A 12489-nucleotide genomic window follows, 5' to 3' on the forward strand; every position below is an offset into this window, starting at 1 on the left:
AACTGTTTGTTTTCTCACATTTTTGATGTCCGACTATTGATCTGATTCGGCTCAAGCATCTGACCCGAAACTATTTGAGTCAGGTATCATTGTACCTCATAAGCTGGCCACACATCTTACTGGAGTCTGATTCGGTTTAAAATTTCTTATAATTGTACCATCTAATAATTTCGAGCCACATGTAATGAGTCCAATTCAGATTAGTGTCCGTCAAGCCAGAAAAAGAAAAAAAAAACGAAAAGGAACAGCATGTTAGATGCTTAAATCTTAGCGGGTTAACTGTTAGCCTCGGTTACTATTTTGAGTCATGTTAGTAGCACGTGCTTTGGACTTTAGTAAAAGTAGATAGAAAGGTTGACTTCGCTATCATTTGTGGATCAGGAGGAAATGAAATGAGCTAAATCTTGCTCTTATCTTTCTAGTATCGCTTGATTCTCTTGATCGCTCATGCCTTCATCTTTCGTCTTTGATTCTTTCCTTTTTTTCCTAATCTAATCTCTATTCTTAGAGATCTAAAGCTGTCTACTACGAATTATGTTAACTCAGGTGTATGCATCTTCGAGATTTATGTGGAAGATCGATAACGTTTCAAAATTAGACATTCTTGACGGATTAGACTCTGATGTTTTTGTCGTCGGTGGCAGAACATGGTATGCTCTGCTCACAAAAATCACTTCAATTTTGTTTCGCTGCCTTTCGTCATCTTTCTTCTGCTCTTGATAGATTAGTCATTAATTCTAGCATTTATTTTACTGTAGGAAAGCACAGATTTATCCTACAGACTCCTTATTGGTGTCCCTTGTCCCTGCTGAGCCTGACTCCATCATATTTCCAGAGGATGCAGTTAAGTTCAGCGTTACCATTAATAGCCAAACAAATGGCCTTGACACAATGAGATCTGGTATTTGCTTTTCAATTGCTGCTGTTGCATCTAGAAATTTATGTTGAATTGAGGAACTTAACTTTGTAATTCTCTTGTATTTCGCAGAACTGGAAAATGCTTTCGCTGAACAATCTTATTCGGGTTATGGTTCATCATTGGCATTCCCTTTTAGTGAACTTCATGACTCTAGTAAAGGATATATCTTGAATGATAGCTGCGTCATCGAATTTGAGGTTTCGTGCAGTGTGAACAAGGAGTCGATGGGTAGTGATAATGAAAAGAGTGACCCGGACAGTGGTTCAGAATCGGTGTCTAATTTGCAAACAGATCCTAGTACTAGTAGTAGTGTACACAGAGAGGAGCATTCTGGTCAACCCAGCAAAGGTGTGTTTTTTTTGTGAATCTGGGGAATATGTAGACAATGGAGGCTTCGGTATTCTGAAAACACAAGCCTCGTTGTATAAACAGATTTGAGCTAAATGTGGTCCAAAGTCTGGCCTATCTCGTGTGATTCTGTCACAGTTATGGTTGTCAGAGACTTGATCTGTTCTGTGATTGATTGATATGCACCAATGCCGTTTTATGGACTTGTCTACTGAAATGATTTGATGTTTGGGAAAAGAAGACAAAGATGGCTGAGAAATTTGAATTTCACATCAGCTGGTTTCGAGAACGATTTGAGATTGTGAAAAGAGGTGTTTGTGGGATGAGTTGCTGGAACTTAGTCAGCCTTTGCATGCTGCGAAATCAAAGTTGAACAAGGGAGGGTGAGTTGAAGGAGGCAGAGGATCAATTGATCGCAGCAAAGAATTATGTGCAGGAGAATGCATCTGGATTATAGAATACTTTCGGAATCAGATATGGAAATGTATCTCGAAATGGGCGAAAATCTATTGTTTGATGGAATGTTCTGAAATTTGATACAACTAGGTCCTAATATTTGCAAGTCCATATATATATCTCTTGTTTTGAACCGTTGTTTAGTCATGGTCTTGCTATAGAAACTCACACACTTTGTTGTAATTCAAGTCTCAGATGAATTAATCATCACACAAGTAATACTCAATAGATTTCACCTACATTTTGTCTAGTAATTCTCATCATGCAAATGTTGCTCCGGGTACCAAGGGAAAATTTAATGCCCATGCAACTAAGAAGCAAAGATCCAGTGCCCTCTTTGGATATTTTGCATTCTCTATGCACATGTGCCTACAAAAAATGGGGGTTGTTCAACCGAATCAGTTCACCAGGCTGAGTTAAAACTGGGACACATCGACCCACATGTGGGGGACTAACAGCCCAAGTCCCTGCCATCTCCATGTCTAGTCCAACTTTATATAGGGTTTCTCAAAATATCCTTTCATAACTTTTTCCTCTGAAGATTGCCTAAATTCAGAATTGTTTTCTGCAGCCTCCTCAGAAACGTCTTATCTGTTAATCTAGTTTGTTCATACTGCCAAGTTCTTGGAATAACCATCTATGGTTTCTTTAAACAAGGATATCTTAGAGCACTTTCCTATAGGTTTAGCGACTGAGATCTTGTGTCGATTACCAGTAAAGAGTTTGACTGTATTCAAGTGCGTATCCAAATCATGGAACAAAGTTATTTCTGATGTTTGCCTTCCGAGGATTACAGCAGGTATCTGTGTCCTTGACTTATACAGAGGGAGGATATAGAAGACTTCACGAGTCGTACTGCTTTTCTGAGAAAATGCCCGAGTTGAATTATGTTGGTTCCGTTCCAAAAGATAAAGCTGACGACGACGTACGTTATTGGCAAGTTGACTGTTGTAATGGGTTTTCCCTATACCAAGCCGGCTTTGATTGTCGCTATGTTGTCGTTAACCGAGCAACAAATCAATGTTTTCCGATCCCTGAACCTCTGGAAGCTGCTAAACATAATTATGCTGCCATAGTCTTTGATCCTGTCGAATCCAATAACTACAAGATCGTTTTACCTTGTCCGAACATTGGCTCTCCGATGATGGATATATTTTCTTCTGAAGTTTGCAAGTGGGTTAGACACGAAGTACCAGGAAATTGGGTTAAGCATCTACTTGTTAAAGGATTTGATGATATTTCCAGGCATCCGTGCATTAAATGGGCAAAGAAGGCCGTATACTTGGATGGGATGCTATACATGTTAACAAGAAAAAAGAGAAGGCGCATTGGGCAAAGAAGGCCGTATACTTGGATGGGATGCTATACATGTTAACAAGAAAAAAGAGAAGGCGCATTGTACAGTTTGATCTCAAATCACAAACAGTGTCAGCTCAAGTCATAAAAGTTCCATGTCGGGGACGTCGAAGTGGGTTGATTGGGATTTCCAGAGGTGTGTTGTGTTATACTAATTACGATAAGGAATATCGATTATGTATGTGGCAGTTTGACGATCATAGCACTTGGATTTTGAAGCATTGCATCTGTATAGATGACATGTTGGATAAAAATCAAGCCATCTTGCATACCATGAAATCTGTCAGTAGCGGGCCTGGTCGTCTATTTGAGCCCTTTGGTATTCATCCATTTTTGGACATGATTTTTCTTGGATTGCAGGGGAGTGTATATAGTTATCATCTCGAAAACCAGAAGTGTGAACTTGTGTGGTGGCCTGACAGATGTATGAGTTGGCGTGACGATTTTATTTACTCTTTCTCATATAGCTATGTTAATGTGAAGGATTTCCGCAATCCAGATTGCTAGTACTTATTCTTGTAATCTCAAAGTCTTTTTCCTTCATGCAAGTCTGAATTTTTTGCTCTCTTTGTGTTTATTCTTGTTAGCTTATACTGAACTGAAATGATTGGAGTTTGGTAGGAGATGTCTTGATAGGTGTTGTGAGAACGTTCTGAGACTGAAAAAAGCGTGTCTGGGATGCAAAATTGTAAGCAACGGGCACATCAGACTCTTGATCCTTCCACTATCAAGAGGGGGAGGTGTTCGTTGCTCTGTGAAACCAGCCAGACGCAGCGCCCTCGGCATCCGCTATAGCTATAATGATCACACACAGCGCATGCCTACGCCCGGACAATGTGGCCAAATCCCAACTTGGAGCGGGCGAGACGTTGATTTTGCTAATCTCATGATCTAAATTTGAAGTACAATTAGATGTGTGCCCGTGCTACGCACCGGGCATTTTTTCTTTTAACTTGGTGTGTCCGGGGCTCCCACCCCGTGGTCATGCATTTTTGATTTGGTGTGCGCGGGGTTTCGCCCCGCCTCGTGGCCATGCATTTTTTATTTGGTGTGAGTTGTGCTTCGTCCCGCCCCGTGGCAATGCATTTTTTATTTAGTGTGCCTGCCCAGTGGCGAGCCATTTTTTATTTGATATACATGGGGCTTTGCCCCGCCCCGTGGCGATACATTTTTTATTTGGTGTGCGCGGGGCTTCGCCCCTCCCAGTGGCGATGTATTTTTTATTTGTGTGCCGGGAAAATACATTAGATATGTGTAGATTTTATTTATTTCTTTCTTTTATTTTCGTAGAGAATATGTGGATTTTTTCCCCTATATGTTAATTTTGGAAAAAGGCGGGCACGCTTTTTTGATTTGGTGTGCGTGTGTTTCGCCCCGTCCCGTGGCAATGTATTTTTTATTTAGTGTGCGTCGGGCTTTGCCCCCCCCCCCCTATTTGGTATACACGGGGCTTTGCCCCGCCCCGTGACGATATATTTTTATTTGGTGTGCGTGGATTTCGCACCACCCCGTGGCGATGTATTTTTTATTTGTTATGGCGAGGTAAATATATTAAATATGTGTAGGTTTTAGTTATTTATTTATTTTATTTTCGTAGAGAATATGTGTGAAGTATATGGATTTTTTTCCCTTTATATGTTAACTAGACTACGAAACGAATTATTTATCGATAAACTTAGGATCCGTTTAGCAACAATTTTATTCTTTTAAATGAATTTGATTATTATTAGCAATGCAAGACATACTTTAAAAGTTGTAATATCACTAGAAACAACCCGTGTCGTAACGGCACGGCATGAGGTTATTAGAGAGTGCTAATAAATATCCAGAGATAGCTCGTGTCGTAACGGCAGTGCTTTAATATAATATCTGACTGGTGTAATTTTTCTTTTTTACCGGACTTTCAATCGTGTCCCTTTGCAAGATTGCTTTTTATTTTGTTTTAAGCGAAAATAATATCTATAAACACATTGTGAAATTATCCATACACATTATCCAAAATGAACATAAAATTATTTAAGTAATGGTGTGTATGCATATCTCACTTATGAGTTAAGAATAAAAATAAATAAATATCATTTCCCATTAAATTCACCACTATATCCAATTAATGCATATATGATATATTATGATTTCATTTAATGTTTCTTTGAATATTTGAAGTTAAGAAGTGATGCAATAATTAAAGATTAATAAATTTGGATTCATAATGAGAGGGGTTACAGAAACGACAACTGTCAGATGTCTTTCGTTTGGATGAGACTGGGATGGTCGGGTGCAACGTTTGTCTTTCAAAATGTTATCCGACCGTCCAAGCTCAAAAACCTATTCTTTTTGTATTATAAACTAGAAATAACTCGTGCCGTGACGGTCCAGGATTTGATATTTTGTTGATGACAGAGAACTACACGATGGTCTCCTCTTGTATTCCTAGAGCGTTCACATTGGAGCAAAACATTTACAGCCCAAAGAATCATCACAATCATGATTAACAACCTTATCATAGGCCCACAAACGAAGGCATATAGGCTATGTTGTCCTATCCTCTTCTTTTTTTTTTTGAACGATTTTTTGGGGATCGTGGTTTTTTTTTGGGACCATGGTTTTATTTTGGGTAAATGCATTAGAAATAATTTTAGGTCACCCCATATCTAGTTATTTATTTAATACCTAATCTACCCTCTTAATTAATTTTAGGCTATGATTAGTGAAGGATTTAGTTAAAAATAATTAGTGAGATTAAATTAAAAGATGGGTTTATTATTAGTTGAGTAGAATTATTGAGAGAGTAGAGTTAGAGAAGATGAAGGAGAAAAACATGGAAAATAAATAAAAATTCCAATTCACTAAGTTTGAGTATTCAAATGATGAAAACTCATCTATTTCTTCATCTCCATCCTCTCCTACAATATTTGTTAATCTTCAAAATGATCCGGATTTGAACTGGATTTTGAACAGTTCGGTTACATTATATGAAGAACAAGTAACCGAACTCATCTGAAGTTGTAGTTCGGTTGCCCCGTGAGATGAACAAGTAACCGAACTCATCTGAAAGTGCAGTTCGGTTACTTGTTCCAAACACGCAGGTTATCGAACTCTCAAATAATAGAATTTCTAGGAGTTACAGCGTTATGTTCGGTTGGTTCACAAACTGCATGCACTTTTGATCTAACCAAAATTTACGTAATATAAGAGTATATAAGTTTACAAAGTTCGGTTCTTTCGCAAACTTGAACCTAACAGCTAACCAACCGAACTCTGAGTTCGGTTTCCTCGATAAAATTGTGAAGTTGTCGAACTTGACAAACAAACAAACAAAAATGTGAAGTTCCAGCGTCTATTGGCTAAGTTCGGTTACTTTGCAGTTTTAAAAGTTTTTGCGAACAAACCGAACTCTATTGGCTAAGTTCGGTTATTTTGGAACTCAACATAGTGGCCACAACAACACAGTTCGGTTAGACTGGATTTGTTTTTTTTTTCGGTTCTAAGGGTGGAGTTCGGTTACTTTGTAGTTTTAAAAAATTTTGCGAAACAACCGAACAGAGAGTTCGGTGACTTAGTTTTAAATCCAATAGAACCGAACTGTTCTTCGTGTTCTTCATTTTCAAGAAGTTCGGTTAGTAAACTAGGGTTTTTTGGAAAATCGGCCTAACCGAACATGGCCCTGTAACTCCTATTAAAACCCTATTTTGATGATTTATTTTCGATTGAAGCAATCAAAATCAAATTAAAATGAAGAGTTTGTTGGAAAATACCTCCGGAGTGGTCCCATGGCAGAATCAGGTTGCGGCTGGCGTCTTTTATACTCGATAAAATTATTATGTAACCGAACTTAATTGTGATTGCATTGATGTTGTTACATTTCTTAAATAGGCGGTGGCGGTGGTGGTGGGAGGAGGTGGTGGTGGTAATCGGTGGTTGGTGGTGGTGATAATCGGAGGTGGTGGTGGTGGTAATCGGCGGTGGTGGGCGGTGGTGGTGGAAGAAGGTGGTGGTTATATATATATATATATGTGGTTATTAGGTTGGTTTTAAATTAAATTAGGTTAAGGCTAGGTTAGTCATTTCAACGTTTTAGGACACCCTTTATCATTATAGGGAAGGTGGCCTAATAAAATCATGGTCCCTCAAAAAAACCATGATCCCTAAAAAAAATCATTTTTTATTTTTATATTTTTTTCTTTGAGCCCTAGATATTACCTACCAAATTAATTTATGTCTGTTTATATCTGCTAGATGACTAAACAGAGAGCATATCCATCAATTGCTCACTCCGGAAGTAACAGAACGAAGTTGGGCTGAAATGTACCTCTTACTCGGGGACTAATACAGATGGAGTGAAAATGTAATCTTTGGCTCCTTAGATATGGTGCCTAGTTTATAGGTCGCCACATCCATATTTGCAACATCTGATGTAACGCACATACAACTATCCCAAGATTCATTTTATGTGAGCACTGAGATACATTTTTTTCTTTTACATTTTTGTCGAAAACTTGGATGAGACTAATACAGTTTTGTCGAAAACTGAGAAGGTAATAACAACTGCATTAAACTCCAGACGGATCCATCTGCCAAAGTTGAATTACATTTTACAAAAATATTCACTCTAAAATGGAATTACTGTTTATTCGTCATTTACAAAATATTCACTGAAATACATAATTAGTACGTTGACATAGATTCATCATTTGTTTCCTTCTAATGCTTGCATCTACATTTGTACCAGTGCTTTAAATGTAGGATGAAACTTGTCTTGCTTCCATGAAGTTTTCCAATGCTCTGAAAAGCAGTTTTGTGGAGCAAAGAGACAAATTCCTAATCCAACACCCGCATAAATTCCTGAGAAGTTGAAACAGAAGTACATAGCTCAACACGTTAAATTGAAACCAAAAGCAAAGCCAAACAGAAAAGAGAAAAAAAAAAAAACCACATATGAAAGATTACCTCACCTGAATCCAGATCATATGCCACCTTTTACTTCTGTACAATAGATAAGCCACGACAAATTCCCAAATCATGGAACCCTATAACCAAAGCCGCCAGTTAGCAACTATTGTTTTGACATTGAAATTCATGCTCTAATTGACCAATACAAAATGTTAAACATCAACCATTTATTGGCAAAAATCATGGCAATAAAACTCATGGAGCATCTAGTGTTCTGATATTGACATTCATGCTCTATTAACCAATACAGAAATGATGAACATCAAAATTTTAGATTGGCCAAATCGTAACAATAACTAAAACTAATGAACAGGTTAAGCCGCAAGTTGAGAACCTACCTCTGGCTACAAAGTGTAATTTATGGAAACTCTTACCGTTGTATAACTCACAACTCAAATCCACCCAAATATATCTACCCACATAGTAAGTATTACCATTATTCAAAATTCACCTATGCCCATGAGAATGCTCCTCTTTCACTATGTCGGTTGTAGCTGAACCGACAGCCTAACATGCACACATAGAGGGAGAATAAGTATGCAAAAACTGTACTGTAATAAACGCAAGCTAATATAGGAACCCTTCAAGCAATAAACCGAATCTAGACAAAACTAAGGCATGCATTAAAATATCTTGTCAACTCTCTCTATTTCTCAATGTGTCTCATTTCAATGAATTGCACAATAGTAGTGTACCTTGATAGATTGTAATAAGCTTCAAAGGACTTCCTATAATACAGTTTCATAACCTTCTCTTCTGCACAAAATGATGCTATTACATACTCCCAACAAGGTCATTGCTACCTCATACATCACCGACAACCATATGATATTTCAGATGATTATACTACCGCAAATGAACTTTTAACTTTAATTTACTTTTACATCGGCACTAAATCCTAATTACCTGAACTGGGATTATTGACGTTTCATCCTGTTTGATACTGAAAATTTTAAGTTCGTCCATCGCTACTGGCTACGGCAACCGACCCCAATTTCATGGATTCTTTGCGCTTCAAGTTAACACAGTTTGAACGTCTAACTGGATACTACTGTCATCACTTGCAAATTCCAACATGTGCAGATTCCTCGAATTCCAGCCGCACAATACACGTATATAGCAGGCCCAGGTAACATCCCTAGCAGCTCACCTGTGCTTCGTGCCACACTGCCATATATAACCTGTAGCAAATGTTTGACTGTTAAACCCATGAATACATAAACCCGTCTGCCACGAAATGTCCATAAAAAGGACTGAGAGCTAGAAAAGAACGTAGTGGTGATAAATCCAAAATCTAGAAAACCAAACCCCTCTCTGATACTCTGCAAGAGGAATTACGGCATTAAAAACATAACATTTGGTTTAGACCTATAGGCAAAAAGCAGAAGAGAAAAAAAGAGAGAAAAAAATACCATTATCATGAGATTCTCTCTATCCATTCCTTTCTTATGATGATCAAAATGTTCTCCTGTATAGAAAAAAGTAGAAAGGATTCTTTTCATCCGGTAAGGATGCTGCCTTCTGGGGTTTGCAATTCATCTGTTCTTTTGATAGCTACTGAAAATTTTAAGAAGCATTTCATCAGAAACCAAATTAAGAAATAAAATTAAGCCAGACACGGTATTACTTAGTATGAACTTGAATGGCTAAAGTACCATCATCGATCAAGAGACAAAGCGAAAATCACAGAGCAACATTATCATAGCAATTGAAAATGTAAAATTTATCAAATTTGCATGAATCAAAAGGAAAGAAGGATGGACATAAAATGTATGCGGGAAAAGGAAATAGATAAAACTTACATGAATTAACAGGTAGAAGGGACGCTGTCTGGAATTGGATTAGACATTTTATAGAGAGAATCCAATTAATGCTGGGATTAGACGTCTTGATAAATCTGCAATTAAACAATCTAAGAAACTCCCATAAAGGTGCATCAAGAAACAGACATCAAATATAAGAGATGCGGGTTCCTAAGCTGACCGAGTAGTCAAATATATCGGAGTAGGCGTAAGAAAGAAATGAAGAATCCGGTGAAGATGATAACCTTTGTTGGGGATTATGCAGGGAATCATTCAAGGGGAAAATTGCGGTTCTAGTGTAACGTATGAAATTGATTACCCTGAATCAAAGGGATTGAAATCAGGGCAAATACAGGTTTTCTGAGAATTTTTTTGTAACCGAAGAGAATCCCTGGATTATGTTTGTGATAACTGTATCTGTAACGGAACTGCAAGAATTGATCCCAGTGGTTGGATCAGGGCTTAGAAGGGGATTAATTCTCAGCCATGATTTATCTTTTCCATTCTGAGAAGAATTGGAGTCGTTGATCACAAAAGATACCCCATTATAAGCCGTCGGATGGTTCAAAAACCATTTATTTTTTTAAGATAGATTTGGCGGGAAAATCCTAATATGGTAGGTACTCGATTTCCAAATTTTTAAGTCAATTACACGTTACCTCACCTAAATAATATCATTAATGAATTACAAATTGAATTTGGTTTCTTTTTTTCTATCTTTTTCTTATTCTTTTTAAACCAATCGTACGTTGCCAAGTGTCCTCACCAAAATGCTCGTTTCACAAAACTCAAAAAAGGCCTATTTCGACCGACAGAAAGCAAGGGTTTCCTCACCGTTCAACGTGGGAGCTTTATTTGTCTAGGCCTTTAAGTCTTTAGATTTCTAGTTCAACTGGTGGCCGGTGGGATTATATCTTTCTCTTTTGCACGTGTTTTTGACAGTGTTGGACAATATATAATGGGCTAAAATAGCATACTTTGAGTAAACACAATAATATTCTCATTGTCAGGCCCACAATTAATTTTAGGTACCGAGACACCCATAATTATATGAAATTATTAAAAATGGCTGCATGACGGATTATGCATCCGCATGACAGGTTATGCATCAGGGGTATAATTGACAACGCAACTTGGATATAACATATCTAAAAATCCGCGCCTTGGAATTTTACAAATTTTATATCGTTGAAAATCTTTTTAAGAGAGCTACGCAAGGAGTACAAACAACAATATCAAATTTTTGTTTTTCACGAAAAAATCGGAGGTGATCATCATTTTAAGCAAAATTTCGAAAACTGACTACATAACCATTATGCAGCCACCTAAAAAGATGCATAACACATTCTGCAGACGCATAACGAATTGTGCAACCATTTTCTCGATTGCATAACAAATTATACATCTGCAGAACAAAGTTATGCATCTACAACAAGTTATGTAACCATTGTTTTGGTTGATTTTAGTGTGTACATAAAAAATTGATGCATAATGCAGTGTGCATCCATATTTACGGATGCATATCATGTTATGCATCTATTTTCTCGATGCATAAAAGATTGTGCAACAATTTTCTCGATGCATAATGCATTATGCAGTCATATTTTCACGACTGCATAACATGTTATGTAGATATTATTGTAGGTGCATGACAAGTTATGCAACCTTATTTTTTGTTGGTTTCAATACTAAGAAAAAAGTAGCTGCATAACGTGTTATGCAACCGTTTTCTCTACTGCATAACAAGTTATGCAAAAAAAAAAAAAACTGCAGAACGTGTTATGCAACAAATTTTCTCGATGTAGTATGCATCCATAAATGTCCAATTAAATCCAACTACATTTGATTGCTGCTCTTAACCCCAGTTCATACTACCCCATTCATTCATGTATAACATCACCAAAATCTCACCATCATTTCAGACCCACTTTCCGTTCACAAAAAACTCCAGTTCTAGCTTCTTAGTTTGTCTCTAATCACCAGTTCACCACCACTGACTGCTTGTACTTCCATCCATCAAGAACAATTTCTACTGTGTTTTCTTTACACTTCCGGTCAGACCCAATTTCATTTCATTGTTGTTGAAATTCGACAGCAGTCCGTACGAAACTAGACAACAAATATCTTTCCCCAACTCCTTTGTGTTCAATCACATAACTAAAACCACCATATCTTCTTCGTTTTTGAACCCCGTATTTTCTGCCTGCACTGGACCTTGTAATCGAGAACCATTTCATACCCATTCAACAAATATATGTATCTCGACTTCAATCATGCATCAAGTCGTGATCCTTCAAAATTACGAGCTTGAAAATATAGACTGACATCACTTTTTAAGCTGAAATGAAAGATTCTCAGCTCCACTGCCTTCCCCAAAACACCTACTTGCATGTTAAATGCAGGTCATTACTCCACAAATTGAAACAAAGATTAATTCTGAATTTGCACTATCACATTTGAGATATTGTCAATGCCACCGATTTCTCTAATCTTCTTTCTCCTCTTGCTTCGCACATCTTTCACAATTTTCTTTCGTTCTAGTTTCTTTAGTTCCCATTTGTTGTTATTGCACGAAATTCATAACATTCAACTCAATAGGGTTAGCAACTACTTTCACTCTGGTCGTCCAACGAAGATATATGTAATTGTTACCCTGCA

The 12489-nt window shown here is 37.4% G+C and overlaps 1 protein-coding gene and 1 long non-coding RNA gene across 3 annotated transcripts; one reads left to right on the forward strand and one right to left on the reverse strand.

The window, feature by feature from the left end:
* Window positions 1-388: 388 nt before the first annotated feature.
* On the forward strand, window positions 389-1956 carry LOC113327710 (ubiquitin carboxyl-terminal hydrolase 12-like). The gene is made up of 3 exons (XM_026574852.1): window positions 389-650; window positions 759-901; window positions 989-1956. The coding sequence occupies exons 1-3, from the start codon at window positions 535-537 to the stop codon at window positions 1282-1284; spliced, it is 555 nt and encodes a 184-aa protein (XP_026430637.1). The 5' UTR covers window positions 389-534; the 3' UTR covers window positions 1285-1956.
* Window positions 1957-7585: 5629 nt separating this feature from the next.
* LOC113327718 lies at window positions 7586-10204 on the reverse strand. 2 transcript variants are annotated; one of them, XR_003349160.1, is made up of 5 exons: window positions 9832-10204; window positions 9442-9586; window positions 8936-9210; window positions 8032-8106; window positions 7586-7921 (listed from the first exon to the last, which is right to left on the reverse strand). It is a non-coding gene; the product is annotated as an uncharacterized LOC113327718 (long non-coding RNA). The 2 variants fall into 2 exon arrangements; XR_003349164.1 differs by having other exon boundaries at window positions 8027-8106.
* Window positions 10205-12489: the final 2285 nt, after the last annotated feature.

Source organism: Papaver somniferum, chromosome 1 (genome assembly GCF_003573695.1).
Source record: "Papaver somniferum cultivar HN1 chromosome 1, ASM357369v1, whole genome shotgun sequence".
Taxonomy (NCBI): domain Eukaryota; kingdom Viridiplantae; phylum Streptophyta; class Magnoliopsida; order Ranunculales; family Papaveraceae; genus Papaver; species Papaver somniferum.